This window comes from Palaemon carinicauda, chromosome 27, assembly GCF_036898095.1.
Source record: "Palaemon carinicauda isolate YSFRI2023 chromosome 27, ASM3689809v2, whole genome shotgun sequence".
Classification (NCBI taxonomy): Eukaryota; Metazoa; Arthropoda; class Malacostraca; order Decapoda; family Palaemonidae; genus Palaemon; species Palaemon carinicauda.
Window position 1 is genome coordinate 93,027,772 of NC_090751.1, and position 20,000 is coordinate 93,047,771.

At 38.8% G+C, this 20,000-nt stretch overlaps 1 protein-coding gene across 1 annotated transcript in view; it reads left to right on the forward strand.

Annotated features, from left to right (window-relative positions):
* The window catches only part of LOC137620806 (protein turtle-like), a 166,688-nt gene that overhangs the window by 52,257 nt on the left and 94,431 nt on the right, over positions 1–20,000 (forward strand). Inside the window, exon 4 of the mRNA XM_068351255.1 lies at positions 9,837–9,966. Within this exon, the coding sequence (XP_068207356.1) occupies positions 9,837–9,966 (130 nt within the window). The remainder of the gene's footprint in view (positions 1–9,836; positions 9,967–20,000) is intronic.

Consider the following 20,000-nt stretch of genomic DNA (forward strand, 5'->3'; position numbering starts at 1 on the left):
TTCTGTCTCTTTGTATGCATCTCTGATGTTTATTTTTTTTTTCGGTACATATTTTTCAACAATTTTCTCCAGTATTTTGTATAATATATCCGTATTTCCCTGTATATTATCACTTACTAATACATTTTTCCAATCTTTGTTCAATTCTTCATTTATTTCTGACCATTTTGTATTCTTACCATAGAAATTATATTTTCCATATCCTTCCCATCGTTTTGTGCTTTGTTTATCTCTGCGTTCACTTGCTTTGGAATGGACTTTTGATACTATGACATTGTGTCTGAAATTACCGTGTTATATACTATTGTTTCTTTAACATAATTCACTTCATTCACAAATACTAAATCTAGGACACTGTCCTTTCTTGTTGGATTGTGATTAATTATTGCATATTATGTTCTAATAGCATATCTTGAAGCTTTCCAAACTGTATCTTATCTTCTGCGCTACTATTACTCTCTTTTTTATATGTATATATACAACCACTCTCTTCTATCTGTTCTTTCTAATCCACGAAAGGAAAATTAAAATCTCCGGATAGAAGTATATTCCAGTCTTTATGGTTTCTACATATATCATCTATTTCTTCTATTATTATGTCAAACTCCTTATTATTTATGGGTCTGTAGACTACAATATTCACTAATCTTTCATATTTGAATTCTACCGCAATCAATTCACATTCTGTGTTGTTGTATTTCTCACAGACTTTTCCTTGATTTATGTCTCTTCCATATATTGCGGTTCCCCCTTGGTTCCTATTTGTTCTGTCTGATCTATATGTTTGGAAACCCTTTATCTGGTCGTCACTGCCATGTTTCACTTATATTTAAGATATCTATTTTTTAAATCCCTATTATGGTTTGTGTTTCATCCCCATTATTTAATATTGGTAATAATATGGATTCTCCCATGCTTCCTTCCTGTTCTCATATGAAAATTCTTTTCTTTATTTCCAGGAATTCTGCCATAAAAAATCCAACTTTTCTATTATATATGCTCTTTCACCTTCATATTTATTTTTGTGTATACCTGCAATTATCCCCATATATGCAGCAACCCCTGTCATTATAGTTGCATTCTTTGTAGTTGGGCTCTAATTGTGCATATTTGGGTTGGAAGGCATCATATCTTGGGGCCTTTTGTGCATAGCACGGTATATACTCGGCTTTTTTTTCTTGTTTCTTTTTTGCTTTCATTTTTCTTTTCTGTTTGCTGAGTTTTCTGACTTTCATTCATGGTTGCAAGATACATATATCGACATTTTTTGGTGACTTTGCATCCTTTTCCTTCTTTCAGGTTTTTGCATGTTTCTGAATGGAGATCTCTGCATTCGTCTCCATATCCGTCTAAATATGCACATTTACCATATATTTCATAATTATGGCATATATTTGGATGCTTGTAGTAGCATCTTTAGCCAAATCTGCAATTCCCTCTTTTCAGTGAAAGTATGTTGTTGAATGGCATTATATGTTGTATCAATGATTTCTTCTGCATCGTTACACATATCCTGTTTATTTTTTTTTTCTTCTTCTTCTTCTTCTTCTTCTTCTTCTTCTTCTTCTTCTTCTTCTTCAAGTATTAGCAGATTCAGTCTCGACTTAATTATATTTTCTATCTATACTAAGCATGATGAGCAGAATACCTTTGTGTCTTAAGTACTTATTTTGGGTTGCATTTCAGCACAATTAGGATGTGTTGGTATATGGCATACATCGCATATCCTTAAAAATTGTTACGGGTTAAGAATACTGTACCACATCTTACATGTATTGCACCATTTTGGCATTCTTTTTTCCAATGCATCAATCAGGAAATTCACCATGCTGGACTTTTTATTGTTCTTAAATGGAATGGGATAATTGATGTAAACATTCTTCATAAGTCTCTTTATCACCTGGATCTTCTTTGGAATTTCTCCTATTATTTTGATGATGTTTTCCGCAGACTTGCTCCAGTTTTTTTGGATCATATTGTTTCATTATGTTTGAGAATATTTTTCCGTCACACTGGTTGGAGCTATTTGTAACCTCTTTTACCAGTAGATTTAGTCTTGTTGTGCCAACTCATGGAAATTACTGTTTCTCATGATGATTTCAGCAAAATCCCTCCAAGCCTTGTTTGTGTTAGAGGCTGTCATCTTGTTCAGATTTTTTGGTATTTCACAAGAAAACTATCCTATGCCGACGTTTTATCCTACTCTTCCGACCTCAAACTAATCACCGACTATTCACGAAAACTCATATCTATATTGCACTCGATAGGCTTTTGTTATTCGAGTTAAATCATCTGATTTTCTCGGACTCACTAGCATACAGTAACACTCCTCACTCTCAGAGTGAGAGAGAGAGAGAGAGAGAGGAGAGAGAGAGAGAGAGAGAGAGAGAGAGAGTGAGAGAGAGAGAGAGAGAGAGAGAGAGAGAGAGAGAGAGAGAGGGAGGGAGCGCTTCTCAGCATCCACCAAACTATGACAATCAAATTTCATTCCTGAACAAAATTCTTAGTTCTGGAGAGCAAAAAGCGACTCATTTGACGCAAAGGAAGAAAATGAAACTAAATTCGGTGAAAAGGAGGAAAAAAAAACAGAGAAGATGAGATAAATGGGAGAATATCCTGCTTGAAGCCGAGGAATAACATTTGTCCTTTTTTAAGATATTTCGCTTTCATCTTCCTTTCTATCTAGATTTCTTCTATTGTGTTTAGTGGTATAGATGTTAATTATTTTTTTTTTCACGTTTAGGCAGAATACCGCTTAATATATTGTTTCTATTTTTTCAGGTTTTCTGCGTTTTTGCAGATTGGTGCCAGTGTTAATTTCATTATTTAATTTTCTAATTAAGGTAGAATATCACGATCTCAATATGTTATGCTTTTTTTCGGGATTTCTGGTATATTGGTTTGTGGTGCCAGTGTTAATTCATTATTTATTTTTTGTTTGAGGTAGAATGTCACGAACTGAGAATGCTAATGAATTTGTTATATATTTTTGTCTAATATGTTTCACTGGGAGAAGATTTGATTCCTTGCATTATATTTTGTTGATTATGTGATTAAGAACTATTATTTAATTCTTCGTTTCCGTAGGGTTTGGTAGCGTATTGGAAATGTTCATGTCTGTTGATCTCCCGGACTCGGGTTTGAGACTCGCTCAATCTAGATAGTTTCTTATATAGTGTCAAAAACCTCGCCATTCTTGTGAGTAAGGGATGTGGGGTTTAGGGGAACCTATAGGTCTACCTACTGAGTCATCACCAGTCTTTGCCTGGTCAGTCTCAAGGACAAATGTCACTGTCCCTTGTCTCTGGCATTCGTGAGGGACCTTTTAAGATTTAAATATTTGACACTTCTGGCTGATTTTTTTTTCTTTTTTTTTTTTTCTTTTGATGAAATTGATAATAGGAGAATAATACTAGTGTAAACCAGAACAACAGTGTTATTCGTTTTAATCGTAAAATCCTGCTGAAATAATTAATTACAAGTTTATTTTAGTATGCAACAAAAATTTAAAATGGTTAGAAACAAGAACACATAATGTGATTAACTAAGAACGGAGTATCTACTCTGAAATGAAAGCTCGTAGGCACGGACTCCTGGAATAGCCATTGGTTATGCATGTAGATTGTCAGTGTTTAACGTGCAGGAAATGTTGAGAGCAAACACTCATCTCCAAGAGTGAAGGTCTGGAATATTTCCTGATTGGCCGCATGAAAGCGTCAGTGGGTCTTTTTAATTTCATGTTCTATATGTGATGAAGTTGAAAAAAAGAGGGTGATTAAAATTCTTAAAACTAGAATTGTAGGTAGATTGGTAATGATAAAAACTTCTCTTATAAAAATCCATTACAGATTAAAAAAGATATATTTATAATTAGAGCCTTTTCTAACCCATTTCATTGTTTAATGTTGTCATTTTTATTTTTTATCTGGAAAATGGTTGACTAAGTTTTCGACATTTTCTAATTGTTCTGTGACTATTTCTACTTGGTGACGTTACACGAGGCTCTTTAGCTATGTTAAACAGCTCTTCTAGGTGACGGACACTCCAAAATTAGATCATTGTTCTCTAGTCTTGGGTAGTGCCATAGTCCTTGAGAGCCAAATATCAGATGAGATGGGTGATCTTTGGCAAATGGTGCGACAAGGAGGGCTTTCAGCCCCTAAAGGCCTTAATCCCAGTTATTGCAGAATTTCTGGTACACCTACGACTCGACTTGGGTATGTCAGTACCAGCAGTAAATGGATTCTGAGTGGCCCTGGGCAAGGTATTCCTCCTCAAGGACTTGAACCTAATTTCCTCCAAGCGCCTCTCGAGGCTGGTAAAAGAGTTCGAGCAGTACTGCCCCCCATGGACTCTCGAATCACCCACATGTGACATCATCAAAGTCTTCGACGCCATAAAGATTCCTTCATTGGGGCCTCTGACCCAAATTTCTGTTAGGGAGCTGCTCCTGAAGACGGTGTTCCTCCTTGCCCTGACCTCACCCAAGAAGGTAGGCGAACTCCACGGGCTCTCACGGACGTCTCCCATTCTCATGAGTGGAAGGAGTTGTTTTTCAAATTCGTTGCCTCCGTTGCGAAGACACAAAACCCGGCAGTAGATTACCCCCCACTTCAACTAGTTCACCATCTGCGCTGATCACAGGGCAGATGACCAAGAGGAAATATCTCTCAAGGACCGCTCTCCGACCTACTATTAGGAGACTGTTTGTGGCGACGGGTAGAGTGAAGAAGATGGTCTTTAAGAATACAATCTCCTTTTGGCTCCGGTAGACGATCACAACTACGTACTTGATGGAGGGCGAAGCCTACCCGAGGTCTTTCTTGCATATCACAGAGGAATTTTGTGTATATAAAGAGAAAAGAAACTTATATCTTTCCAACGTCTACTAAAGAAGTGGTTGAATTAAGGGGATAAACATACATAAAGATCTATCATTTGATTTAATTTAGTGTAAAACAACTCAATGTTTTCTGGATGTCTTTGTAAATAAATGTTCTTTTGTTTGTATTCTTAAGCAGATTAGTTTTCGAATGTTCTCATGTGTGTAATTTTAAGAATCATATTCAATTTATCTTTATTCTAGGCACTGAATAGGGGAGTTTAAAATAATTCAATATTTTTGGAACTTGAAAAGTGTACCTTTCGACATTGCTTACGTAATTGTTGTTTTGAATATATATATATATATATATATATATATATATATATATATATATATATATATATATATATATATATATATATATATATATATATATATATATATATATATATATATATATATATATATATATACATACATACATATACCAAAGGCACTCCCCCCAATTTTGGGGGGTAGCCGACAACAACAAGAAACAAAACAAAAAGGGGACCTCTACTCTCTACGTTCCTCCAGCCTAACCAGGGACTCAGCCGAGTTAAACTGGTACTGCTAGGGTGCCACAGCCCAACCTCCCACATTTCCACCACAGATGAAGCTTCATACTGCTGAGTCCCCTACTGCTGCTACCTCCGCGGTCATCTAAGGCACCGGAGGAAGCAGCAGGGCCTACCGGAACTGCGTCACAATCGCTCGCCATTCATTCCTATTTCTAGCACGCTCTCTTGCCTCTCTCACATCTATCTTCCTATCACCCAGAGCTTTCTTCACACCATCCATCCACCCAAACCTTGGCATTCCTCTTGTACTTCTCCCATCAACTCTTGCATTCATCACCTTCTTTAGCAGACAGCCATTTTCCATTCTCTCAACATGGCCAAACCACCTCAACACATTCATATCCACTCTAGCCGCTAACTCATTTCTTACACCCGTTCTCACCCTCACCACTTCGTTCCTAACCCTATCTACTCGAGATACACCAGCCATACTCCTCAGACACTTCATCTCAAACACATTCAATTTCTGTCTCTCCATCACTTTCATTCCCCACAACTCCGATCCATACATCACAGTTGGTACAATCACTTTCTCATATAGAACTCTCTTTACATTCATGGCCAATCCTCTATTTTTTACTACTCCCTTAACTGACCCAAACCCTTTGCAACCTTCATTCACTCTCTGACGTACATCTGCTTCCACTCCACCATTTGCTGCAACAACAGACGCCAAGTACTTAAACTGATCCACCTCCTCAAGTAACTCTCCATTCAACATGACATTCAACCTTGCACCACCTTCCCTTCTCGTACATCTCATAACCTTACTCTTACCCACATTAACTCTCAACTTCCTTCTCTCACACACCCTTCCAAATTCTGTCACTAGTCGGTCAAGCTTCTCTTCTGTGTCTGCTACCAGTACAGTATCATCCGCAAACAACAACTGATTTACCTCCCATTCATGATCATTCTCGCCTACCAGTTTTAATCCTTGTCCAAGTACTCTAGCATTCACTTCTCTCACCACTCCATCAACATACAAGTTAAACATCCACGGCGACATCACACATCCCTGTCTCAGCCCCACTCTCACCGGAAACCAATCGCTCACCTCATTTCCTATTCTAAAACATGCTTTACTACCTTTGTAGAAACTTTTCACTGCTTGCAACAACCTTCCACCAACTCCATATAACCTCATCACATTCCACATTGCTTCCCTATCAACTCTATCATATGCTTTCTCCAGATCCATAACCTCCTTACCTTTTGCTAAATATTTCTCGCATATCTGCCTAACTGTAAAAATCTGATTCATACAACCCCTACCTCTTCTAAAACCACCCTGTACTTCCAAGATTGCATTCTCTGTTTTATCCTTAATCCTATTAATCAGTATTCTACCATACACTTTTCCAACTACACTCAACAAACTAATACCTCTTGAATTACAACACTCATGCACATCTCCCTTACCCTTATATAGTGGTACAATACATGCACAGACCCAATCTACTGGTACCATTAACAACACAAAACACACATTAAACAATCTCACCAACCATTCAAGTACAGTCACACCCCCTTCCTTCAACATCTCAGCTTTCACACCATCCATACCCGATGCTTTTCTTACTCTCGTTTCATCTAGTGCTCTCCTCACTTCCTCTATTGTAATCTCTCTCTCATTCTCATCTCCCATCACTGGCACCTCAACACCTGGAACCGCAATTATATCTGCCTCCCTATCATCCTCAACATTCAGCAAACTTTCAAAATATTCCGCCCACCTTTTCCTTGCCTCCTCTCCTTTTAACAACCTTCCATTTCCATCTTTCACTGTCTCTTCAATTCTTGCGCCGGCCCTCCTTACTCTCTTCACTTCTTTCCAAAACTTCTTCTTATTCTCTTCATATGACTGACCCAGTCCCTGACCCCACCTCAGGTCAGCTGCCCTCTTTGCCTCACGTACCTTGCGCTTTACTTCCACCTTTTGCTCTCTATATTTTTCATACTTCTCTATACTATTACTCTGCAGCCATTCTTCAAAAGCCCTCTTTTTCTCTTCCACTTTTACCTTCACTCCTTCATTCCACCATTCACTGCCCTTCCTCATGCTGCCTCCAACAATCTTCTTGCCACATACATCACTTGTAATCCCAACCAAATTTTCTTTTGCTAACTTCCACTCCTCCTCTAAATTACCAGTTTCTCTTACTCTCACCTCGTCATATGCCATTTTCAACCTTTCCTGATATTTACTTTTTACCCCTGGTTTTATTAGCTCTTCAACCCTCACTAGCTCCCTTTTACATCCACCTACTCTATTCCCCCACTCTTTTGCTACAACTAATTTTTCTTCCACCAAAAAATGATCAGACATACCGTTAGCCATACCCCTAAACACGTGCACGTCTTTCAATCTTCCAAACATTCTTTTAGTTATCAACACATAATCCATTAATGCCCTTTCTACTACTCTTCCATTTGCCACTCTTACCCATGTATACTTATTTTTATCTTTCTTTTTAAAAAAGCTAGCACTTATTACCATCTCTTGTTCAACACACATATCTACCAGTCTCTCACCACTCTCATTTTCACCTGGTACGCCATATTTCCCAATGACACCTTCTACCTCTCCAGCACCCACTCTAGCATTTAAGTCACCCATAACAACTACATAATTCCTTCTACCCAGTCCTTCTACACACCTAGTTAATTCATTCCAGAACTCATTCCGCTCTTCTTCACTTTTCTCACTACCTGGCCCATACGCACTGACAAACGCCCAACATTACCTACCCAACCTAACCCTTACCCACATTAACCTAGATGATATCTCCTTCCATTCCACTACTTTACCTGTCATCCATTCACTTAGCAATAAAGCCACACCCTCTCTCGCTCTTCCCCTTTCAATCCCAGACACTCTACCAGACATTTCACCAAACATCACTTCACCCTTTCCTTTCATCTTTGTATATAAATATATATATATATATATATATATATATATATATATATATATATATACGTATATGTGTATATATATATATATATATATATATATATATATATGTATATATATATATATATATATATATATATATATATATATATATATATACATATATATATATATATATATATATATATATATATATATATATATATATATACATATATATATATATATATATATATATATATATATATATATATATATATATATATATATATATATATATATATATATATATGTATATATATATATATATATATATATATATATATATATATATATATATATATATATATATATATATATATATATATATGTATATATATATATATATATATATATATATATATATATATATATATATATATATATATATATATATATATATATATATATATATATATAAAAGAGTTCCATTTAATTTAACTTTATTCCAAGATTCCAAGCACTGAATAGTAAAGTTTAAATATAGTTGATATCTTCAAAAAAATTCAAACTTTAACAAGATTCCAAGCACTGAATAGTAAAGTCTAAATTGAGTTGATATCTTTAAAAATTCAAACTTTAACTTGTCGATCCTTTTATATTGTCAAAACTTAAAACTTATATGCTTTTTTCGACTCCCTTAATTGCTTACGTCAATCCACCTAGTTTTATTGTCCGCATAAGTTTACCTTTTTAACCTGGCCATATTTTTAAAACTTCAAACTTAATATTTTTCCAACTTCCTTGTTTGATTACGTCAATACAACTAATTCTCATGTTCATGCAAGTTTTATCTATTCATTTACTTATTGATTTGTCGCCCTAGGAGTTTTAAGAATTCAGTTCAACATATCCTCATTCCAAGATTCCAGATATCAAAATGATTTCATATAAGTTATGAAATTCGAACATATTTTTCTAGACTTACTTGGATGCTTACGATAATACAATAAAATTTATAATAATTGTAATTTTTATGATTCTGAAAATGATAATAATAAAAATAATAATAATAATAATAATAATAATAATAATAATAATAATAATAATAATAATAATAATAATAAAAATAATAATAATAATAATAATAATAATAATAATAATAATAATAATAATAATAATAATAATAATAATAATAATAATAATAATAATAATAATAAAAGTTATCTTCTCCTCATCTAATTTTGTCTCTAGTCTTTTTCTTCACAGCTTTTCGAAACTTTTGATTCCACAACCATATTTTTTTTTTTTTTTATGTTTATCATAGCATATGCCAAAATTATGATTATAAGGATCTATTTATTTGAAATTGAAAACTTAAACATGTTTCAACTTCTGTGCTTGCTTGCTTACTTCATTCCACCTAATCCTTATGTCCATGTTAGTTTTATTTATTGATCTAATTATTTAATTATATGTTTGTTTGTTTTTACAGGCAGCGAGTACGTGGTGGGAGTGGCAGGAAGCCGCGTAGAGTTGCCCTGCCATCTTTTTACTGATCAAATAGAGGACAAGGCCATTCTTGCTCTCTGGTACATCCAGGGGAAAAGACTTCCTGTTTATAGGTGAGTGCGACTTGATGGAATGTAATATTTGCTCAATTCCTCTCTGGATTTTATGCTTTTTGAGAACATTGAATATAAGTTTTTTTATATATATTCAGAGGTAGATGAGATGTTCTATTTTATTTGAATTTCTCTCTTGACTGGAGGTAGATAGATGTATTTTTTATCTGAGGTTTATTAAATCATATATATTCTTGTTGTTCTGTATATAATTCCTTTTTCCATTTGTGACTACCTTTTTTAAAGCATTATATATAATTTTACTGATTACAACAACAACAATAAAAATCACAACAACAACAACAACAACAATAATAACAGACAGAAAGTCGTCTCAAGACCTAGGTGCTAATGAGGTCAAGGACCACTTTCAAATGTCTTTTTCGTTCTCTTGCTCATTTGAAGTGGATGCTGATGTTTCAGATATCGCTATTTATCTTTATTTCATGAATGTGAACATTCCCGATCTTGTAATATTTCTGGTGAATTTTCAATGGATAGAAAATTATATGGGAACACAGTTGATCATATTATAAATCCAAACATCTTGGAGGTGTGATGATTGGTTGAATGATTTTGTGTTTCTGACAGGGTGACTTCGAAGGTCACTGACACCAATGTCGTTTGTTATAAATATATTGTAGAGGTAAATTAGATTTAAAACAATAAAAGCAAACAGGTCAATATAAAGGTTACATAGCTTTCAGAAGACCTGTTTCTAGAATAAATCTAAAAAAGCCTTCAGTATTGTAGGACACATCCTGTTATACCTCCAAGGGGAAATAACGCTTGTTATTTCCTCAATAAGAGTGTAGTTAATTAACACAAATGATTTCTAAAACTGAGATCTCTCTTATCTTTACAGTAAATATTCTGATAGGTTTCTGGTAAAATCGCACGAAAGTGAACGCAAAAAAGCAGAAGAAAGGCAAATGGCTTCACATGATAGATTGTTAATTCTTCACACTTGCGCCGTTAATTGATACTTTGATATCTTTGGTGAGGAAGCAGAGGCAAAACCAGCCTCAGTTGTCCCGAGTAGCGTTAAAGGGAAGTGGAGGATTAATAATGTTTGCGTTGATATTCATTATTCATTTTTTTTATGATATTGATCAACCTCTCCAATGTATATTGTCTTTAAAGTCCCTAATCTATCACACTCATAACAATGACATTCCTTTGTACCAACCGTGTGTCAAACAATTGTACATAATTCCTTTTGCATATATTGTGCTTGAAAATTCATATCTGCTGTTTCCTCTGTAACATTGTCTGTCTTGTTAACTTATGTCCTGTTGTCTTGAGGTTTTCTATATAAAGGAGAGTGTTCTATAACAATATAACTCAGTTGATTGCATCCTGCCTTTGAGTTCAAACCCTAACTCGGCACCGTCACATTGGTGACCCCGGAAGTCGACTCGCTCCCACTGCCTTCCACCCCCACCTCCCTCGCCCCTCCATCGTTGGTACTATGACGGAGACGGACTCTACTACAGCAGTTGGCGCTGCGGCCGTCCCATTGAAACTTTCACCGTTCACCACCGGAGAGGCGTTTGCTTGGTTTCAGAGCGCAGAAGTCCACTTTCGTATCAGGGGCGTGACTCGCTCAACCACCAAAGCGGATTATGTTCTCGCGGCGATACCCGAGGACACCTTCCCAGAAATATCCGACTGGCTTTGTGAACAAGGAGACACCCCAATAGCGTATGACGCCCTCAAAACATACCTTCTGCAGTAGTATTCGCCGTCGCCAGCCACCCGTATAGCAAAGCTTTTTCAGCTCTCGCAACAACCGTTGGGGGACCAAAGGGCTTCGCTTGCCCTCAGGAAAATAACCAGTATCGCTTGCCTTCAACCTGCCGCAGACGGCTCTCCTCGTGAAGTGAACCTACTTTGTGCCCTTTGGATATGCCGTTTACCCGAACCTGTACGCTCTGCCATACCCGATGTCGATAGTTTACCCATAAAGGACTTGATGACCAAAGCCGACGGCCTTTTGGACATTCACTTCAAGACCTCCATCAACGCCTCCACCCCTGACGACGAGGATGCCTATTCAACGTCAACCGAAGCTGACATGAATGCCGTAGGACATACGCGCCTACCCCGTGACGTGCCGAAGCGGCGACAAAGCCGCCCACCACCCACCAATCAATCGCGCCCTAACGAACGACTTCTAGAGCCACTTACTACCTCCCATCAGCCGCAGTTTTGCTACTACCACTTCAGATTCGGGGCAACCGCGAAGAAATGTGCCACAGATTGTCAGTGGCCAAAAAACGTGTAAGTAGGCCATCGCTTGTGGAGGTGGCCTCCCATGTTTCTAATCTTTTCTTTTTACAGGATACAGGAATGGGCGTGCGATTTTTGGTAGACACGGGTGCTTGTCATTCTCTTTTGCCAAGGAAACTCTTCAAGGCACGACGTAGTCTGTCTACTTCTGCCGAAGTCCGCTAAGTATCTACCAACGGATCTGCGATACCCACCTACAGTTACGAGAACCTCACATTATCGTTCGGAAACGGTAAATTCAATTGGAAGTTTCTCGTTGCTGAAGTCACAATGCCAATCCTCGGTGCGGATTTCCTCTCTCATTTCCACCTTCTGGTCGATGTCGCCCACCGACGATTGGTCAACGCAGACTCGTACTTGTCGACACCTCTTCAACCCACCCTCTCTAACCTCGCTCTCCACATCAGCGCACCCACGGATGCCTACGCCCACCTCCTCACGTCGTACCCGGATGTTTTCCGTCCAGAACTTCGCCAAACGCCCACGGTTCCTGCCAAGCACGGTATTTATCACCATATCAAGACAACAGGACCCCCAGTCTTTGCAAAATTCAGACGTCTGGCACCGGAACGATTGGCAGCCGCCAAACAGACGTTCGCCAAAATGCATAAAATGGGACTTTGCCAAAATACCTCCAGCCCATAGTCGTCACCCATCGTTCTGAAGAAAGACAGCTCCCTCCGTCCTTGCAGCGATTACAGGCGCCTGAACATGCAAACAGAACCGGATCACTACCCCCTCCCAAATATTACCGATGTGACCTCCTACTTGCACAAAGCGAAGGTTTTCTCTACGCTCGACCTCCTGAAGGGTTATTATCAGGTGCCTATGAACCCAGAAGACATCCCCAAGACTGCCATCACGACTCCGTTTGGTACATACACCTTCAATTACTCCTTTTTTGGCCTTCGTAATGCTCATGGATGGCATCTTAGGGGACCTCCCTTTCTGTGTATGTTATGTGGACGACATACTTGTGTTCTCCTCCTCAAAAGAGGAACACCTCCGTCACCTGCGCATCGTGCTCGACCGCCTGCAACAAAACGGCCTTGTAGTCCGGTACGACAAGTGTATTTTTGGCGCCAACGAAGTGTCGTTCTTAGGGCACCATATCACTCCTGAAGGAGTCCATTCCCTCCCTGAGAAGGTAGCAGCCGTTCAGAATTTCCCCGCGCCCTTGACCGTCAAAGCCCTGCAGGAATTCTTGGGCATGATCAACTATTATCACCATTTTCTGCCAGCCATTGCCGCCACACTTGCTCCCCTCTACGCCTCCCTCAAGGGCAAGCCAAAGGACCTGAAGTGGGGTCCCCTTCAAGAAGCAGCCTTCTGCAATGCAAAGAAGGCCCTATCAACTGCTGCGGCTCTCACTTTTCCTACCCCACACGCCCCTCTCCTTCTCTCCACCGATGCCAGCGACGTCTCTATTGGTGCAGTACTCGAGCAGGTGGTCAAAGGCTCGCCCCGCCCATTGGTCTTCATCAGCAGAAAACTGTCCAAGGCAGAATCGGGTTATTCTATCTTCGATCGAGAATTGCTGGCGGTGCACTTGGCTGTCCGTCACTTTCGCCATTTCTTAGAAAGTACGCCCTTCGTCATTCGCACAGACCACATGCCTCTGGTGCATGCCTTCACTCGACAGTCTGACGCCTGGTCCTCCCGTCAACGCCGACATCTCACCGCTGTGGCTGAATACAATTGCACCCTCCAATACGTCCCTGGGAAAATGAATCCCGTTGCCGATGCCCTGTCAAGAAACACGTTGGGTGCCGTTCAACTGGGATTGGATTATAATGCCCTGGCTGAAGCCCAATGACAGGATCCAGAGTATCAAGCTTGTAGGACATCTTGCACGTCCCTCCGTTGGGAAGATTTTCCCCTCAAAGACTCCAACACCACCCTCCTCTGTGACGTCAGTACTGGTAGACCGCGACCTTGGATTCCTGCTCCCATGCACCGACAGGTGTTTGATTTCGTTCAAAGCCTTTCACATCCCTCGTGCCGTTCTACTGCACAGCTACTGAAGGCAAAGTTCATTTGGCACAGCATTTCTAAGGATGCTAAGGATTGGGTCCGCGCCTGTACTTCTTGCCAAACTTCCAAAGTACATCGATACACGGATTCAGGAGTGGGCACCTTTCCTCAACCTCAGCGTCGTTTCGCACACGTTCACGTCGACGTTGTAGGCCCCCTACCCACATCACAAGGACATTGTTACCTGTTTACCGCCATCGACCGCGCCACTCGTTGTCCTGAAGCCATTCCCATGGAAACTGCAACATCCGCCTCATGTACATCTGCCTTACTCTCTGGATGGATTGCAAGATTTGGTATCCCTGAGCATATTACTTCTGACAGGGGAACCACTTTCACCTCTCAATTGTGGACGTCATTAGCGAATCTCCTGGGCATCACCCTACATCAGACAACGGCCTACAACCCCGCTGCCAATGGAATGGTTGAACGTTTTCATCGCACCCTCAAAGCAGCTTTGAAGTCCCGCTGCAAGGATTGCAACTGGTTTACTCAGCTTCCCTGGGTCCTCCTGGGACTAAGGACCACTCCTAAAGATGCCCTCGACGTCTCGGCAGCTGAAATGGTGTATAGCGACCCGTTGGTCGTCCCTGCCGAATTTTCTCCTTCTACAACCTCCTCCGACAATCTCCAGCGCATACGTCACGTCATGGGAAAATTTACTCCGTGCTGCCAGACTTACATACCAACGGACTTGCACTCTGCAACGCACGTCTTCCTGCGCAATGACACTAGCAAGCCACCACTAACGCCCCCTTACACGGGCCCTTTCCTTGTGATCCGATGCAGTCCGAAAGCATTCCTACTAAACATTCGGGGCAAAGAAGACTGGGTCTCCATTGATCGTCTAAAACTTGCTTATCTTCTGCCAGATGACCCGCCTACAGTTCGCCTCTCCAGATCAGGGCACCATATTTAACATGTACAGTATGTCATTTTTAGGGGGGGAGCCATGTACCAACCGTGTGTCACCCAATTCTACATGATTCCTTTTATATATATTATGCTTGTATCTTTGCTCTTCCCTCGCACTAAACGAACATGAAAATTCATGTCTGCTGTTTCCTCTGTAACATTGTCTGTCTTGTTAACTTGTTATGTCCGGTTGCCTTAAGGTTTTATATATAAAGGAGAGTGTTCTATAACAATATACTCAGTTGATTGCATCTTGCCTTTGAGTTCACAACCCTAACTCGGCACCGTCACACCTTCAATACATTCCTCCACCTAACCAGCCAAGGATGTAGTGCTAACAGTACACCATACACTTTGTACTCCAGCCGATCCTAACCTCACCTACTTTTTGGCCCGTACTACCAGGTAGTAGGCTGTCCAGGGCACCAGCCACCCATAGAGATACTACCACTAGAGAGTTATGGCGTCTTTTGACTGGCTAGACTGTACTACATTGGATACTTCTCTCTGGTTATGGTTAGTTTTCCCTTTGCCTATAAATACATCGAATAGTCTGTCTTATTCTTTATATATTCTCCTCTATCCTCATACACCTGACAGCACTGAGATTAACAAGTAATTCTTCTTCACCCAAGGGGTTAACTACAGCACTGAAATTGTTCAGTGGCCACTTTCCACTTGCCAAGAGTAGAAAAGAGTCTTTAGCTTTGGGAAACAGCTCTTCTTGGAGGACTCTCTAAAACCAAACCATTGTTCTCTAGACCTCGGTAGTGCCATAGCCTCTGTACCATGGCCTTTTACTCTCTTGGGTTAGAGTTATCTTGCTTGAGGGTATACTCCAGAACACTATTCTATCTAATTTCTCTTCCTTTTGTTTTGTTAAAGTTTATATAGAGTATATAAGATATATTTGTTTTAATGTTGTTACTCTTCGTAAAATATTTAATTTTTCCTTGTTTCATTTCCTCACTGGGGCATTTTCCCTGTTGGAGTACCTGGGCTTATAGCATCCTGGTTTTCCAACTAGGGTTGTAACTTAGCAAGTAATAATAATGATAATAATACCATACTTCTGTTCATGCTGTCCATTTTCTTTAAACGTCACTGTGTATCTCTGAGGTCTTTCCCTCAGCTACGCCTCAGAGCCAAATGGCCTCTTCATCTCCATGCCGTGCTTTTTTTTATTTGCGCCACATTGGATCTAGAATGTACTTGAAGACCTGCTCTAGAAGCTTCTATAGAGTGATCTAATTTGGCGTTTTCGAAGAAACCAACCAGGAAACAGGATATCAAATACTTCTTGTATGGCAACGTTGTCATTAGCTTCACCCAGGGTACGGTATACTGTATAAGCAGTAAGGAATTATTATTATTATTATTATTATTATTATTATTATTATTATTATTATTATTATTATTATTATTATTATTATTATTATTATTGTTGTTGTTGTTGTTATTATTACTACTAGCTAAGCTACAACACTATTTGAAAAAGCAAGATTTTATAAGCCCATGGGCTCCAACAGGAAAAAAATAGCCCATAGAGGAAAGGAATCAAGGAAATGAATAAGCTGCAAGAGAAGTAATGGCCAATTAGTATAACTTATTGTAAGAAAAGTAACAACATCAAAATACATCTATAGACACTTGAAAAAAATAAGAATAATAAGAGGGAATAGTGTGCCAAAGTGTACCCTCAGGTAAGAGAACTCTAAACCAAGAGAGTGGAAGATCATGGTACAGAGGCTATGGTACTATCCAAGACTAGAGAACAAGGGTTTGATTTTGGAGTGCCCTTTTCTCAGAAAGGGTGCTGACCTTAGGTAAAAAATCTCTTCTACCCTTGCCAGAAGGAAAGTAGCTAATGAACAATTGCAGTGCAATAGTTAACCCCATTGGGTGGAGAAGAATTGTTTGGTAATCTCAGTGTTGTTAGTTACATGAAACAGAGGAGAATGTGGAAAGAATAGACCAGAATATCCGGTGTATGTGTAGGGAAAGGGAAAATGAACCGTAACCAGAGAGAAGGATCCAATGTGGTACTGTCTGGCCAGTCAAAAGAAGGAACTAGGTATGAAGGAAGGAAAGAGTTAGTTGCCGATGGGAGTCCCCCATTCATTCTTCCCCTGACAAATACGTATCTCCAAGATTTTGCTTTGCCAATGCCAAACAGTTGCAGGTAGCCTTTCTACAATATTCTCGAGCCTAAAGTCACCATGTGAGCAACATTTCATCAACTGAAGATAACTCGCCAACTCTCAGTTAGGTAATTCATTGCTCTATATTCCAGCCCTTTCCTCCATTTTTCAATATCTTGAATTAATTTTTGGTTATTGAAACAAAGAAGCTGCAACATTGAATCTATAAGTATATAAAATTATAAATAAACGATTTTTTTTTCTAGTTATATTTGTTATCCATGTTCCAAATGGTCTTGTTGATTTTATTTTGTTTACAGATTTAGATAATCTCAAACATTCTGGAATTGTAATACCCCAACACCTGACCATATTGCCCCAGATTCCTAGAAGCAATGAATTCTTAAACAGATTCATCCAGCCGTCTTGACGTGGAATCTTATTCTGTTCTCCAGTAGATTACGAACCATTTTGAGGGGGATCTCGTTCCCCCCTCTCTGACCTGGTCTCAAAAACAGAGCCCCGTCCTTTTTTACGAATTTTAAAGGCTTCTTATCTAACAAACTTTAGTGTCCTTATCGCTTGATATCGGAGTCATTAATTCAATGGGGCTCCTTAGATCCACACTTTGACATTGTTATTTTTGCCTTGTCTAGCTTTTTCCCTGTTCATCTTTTGTTCTCCAGAACCACTTATAAACTATGGTAAGTCGAGACTGGCCTTATGATTGTAATTTTGATTCTTGATAGGCCCTCTTTACATTCTGCTTTGTTTTATAGATTAATTACCTCTGTCAACTAAGTTGGAAGAAGTTAACTTTTTCGCCTCTGTTTGTGTTTGTGTGTTTGCTTGTGTGTGTTTGTTTGCGAAGAGCTTCTTGCCATAATTTTAATCGTAAGGTAATGAAACTTGCATTGATTAACTGTTATGCAAAAACCTGGAAATTATTATGTTTGGAAGTTCAAGGTCAAAGGATATGGTCACGGTCAAACAAAACGTCCAATTCACGTAATCAGGCCTAAAATAAGACATCGTTGTGACAGAGATTTCAAAGTTGGTTACTATTTGAGAGTATGAAATTCCACGCCAACGAGAAATAAGCTGCCGTGGTGGAGGTCTGCACTCCACTGAGTGCTCCACTAGTTTGTTACTGTATAGGGTACCATATCATTATCATCAATTTCATAAAAATCTCCATCATCATTATCATTACATCATCTGTCCAACAATTATTAAGTTTTAACTAATATTGCAACTCTGAAGGTTTCTCTTAGTTGCGCCTTAGCACTTAATGGCCTCCTCGGACCTACCTCGGAGCCTCTATCTACAAAACCCTTATCATTATCTTCATATCATCACAGTTATCATCAAGATCATCATTATCATCATCACTATCTTCATCATCATCATTATCTTCTTCATCCTCATCAAGAACATCATCATTTTTATCAGTGTCATCATCAATATCATCATCATTATCATTATCATCACTGTCATCATCGACAGGATCATTATCATCACCGTCATCATCAACCTCATTATCATTATCATCACCGAGGAAGTAAACAAATTACCGAAATTATTTACTTCCACAAACACTTGTTGACAGCAGTCGAGTTATAAAGGCCGTCCTGTTCGAATGCCTGAAGCATTAAGCATATTTACAAAAAAGGGAGCTCGGTGCTAATAAGGTCATATGCAATTAGTCACTGTTAACAGTGCATAAAGCTCTCTGTATTTCTTTCCATAAAAGTCTGCGTGTATTTGTTTTGTCTCTGCTGCTATAAATGGTGCACAAAATGGTTTATGCTTTCCTGTCTTAATTATAACATTTATTTTGGAAGCAATGTTTTCAGATTAGATATTATAGTTTGAGATAATTTTTATAATCTGCTCAATATTATTAAATGATAATACTGCTAAAATAGATCTAATGATGCTAAAATGAAAACAGCTGATTAATCACCCAATAAAAGTTGATTAGAATCAAATGAAAAGTTGAACTGAAAATTTATTAATTATAGAAAATAGTCTAATGAAAATAAACATAATTTAGTAGCTGGTGTAAACCAGAAGTAGTTTGCTACTATACTAGCTGTAATGTGTTCGCCTATCATTCTTATGGCAACAGAACGATCTAAGCAGGAGACCACAAGTTTAAGCTGTTTAATGAGGAGGCCACTGCTGTGGTTGGGTACCACAGTGTAGGTTTGGCTTACCCGGCTGAAGATCTGGTGAGTCTCTAGACTGATAATAATCAAACTGAAACTAGACACCTAAACCTTGAGAAAAACAGACATGTTTATTCAGGTCCCTATCAGTGCGAGGGGCGAGAGAAGATACAAAGCATAATATATACAAAAAAAGAAATGTCGTTACATGTACGATCGTGTGACACACTGTTGGTATATCTCTCTAGTTACTCCTTTCATTTTTGCCGACATACACCTGCAGCCAGCGCTTTTTGGAAAGCGCCGCGTACCAAGGTGGAAATTTAATTTCTTGGCTAATTAGGGCCATATGTCGTTGCCTGGATTTGAACCGACAACCTTCGGATTGATGATGAACATCATCTAGTGAAAAGGCCGTGCTCTGCTGGTGCTAATGATACTAGTATGGTAGTGTTGGGCTGCACTGCTAGCATGCTAATTG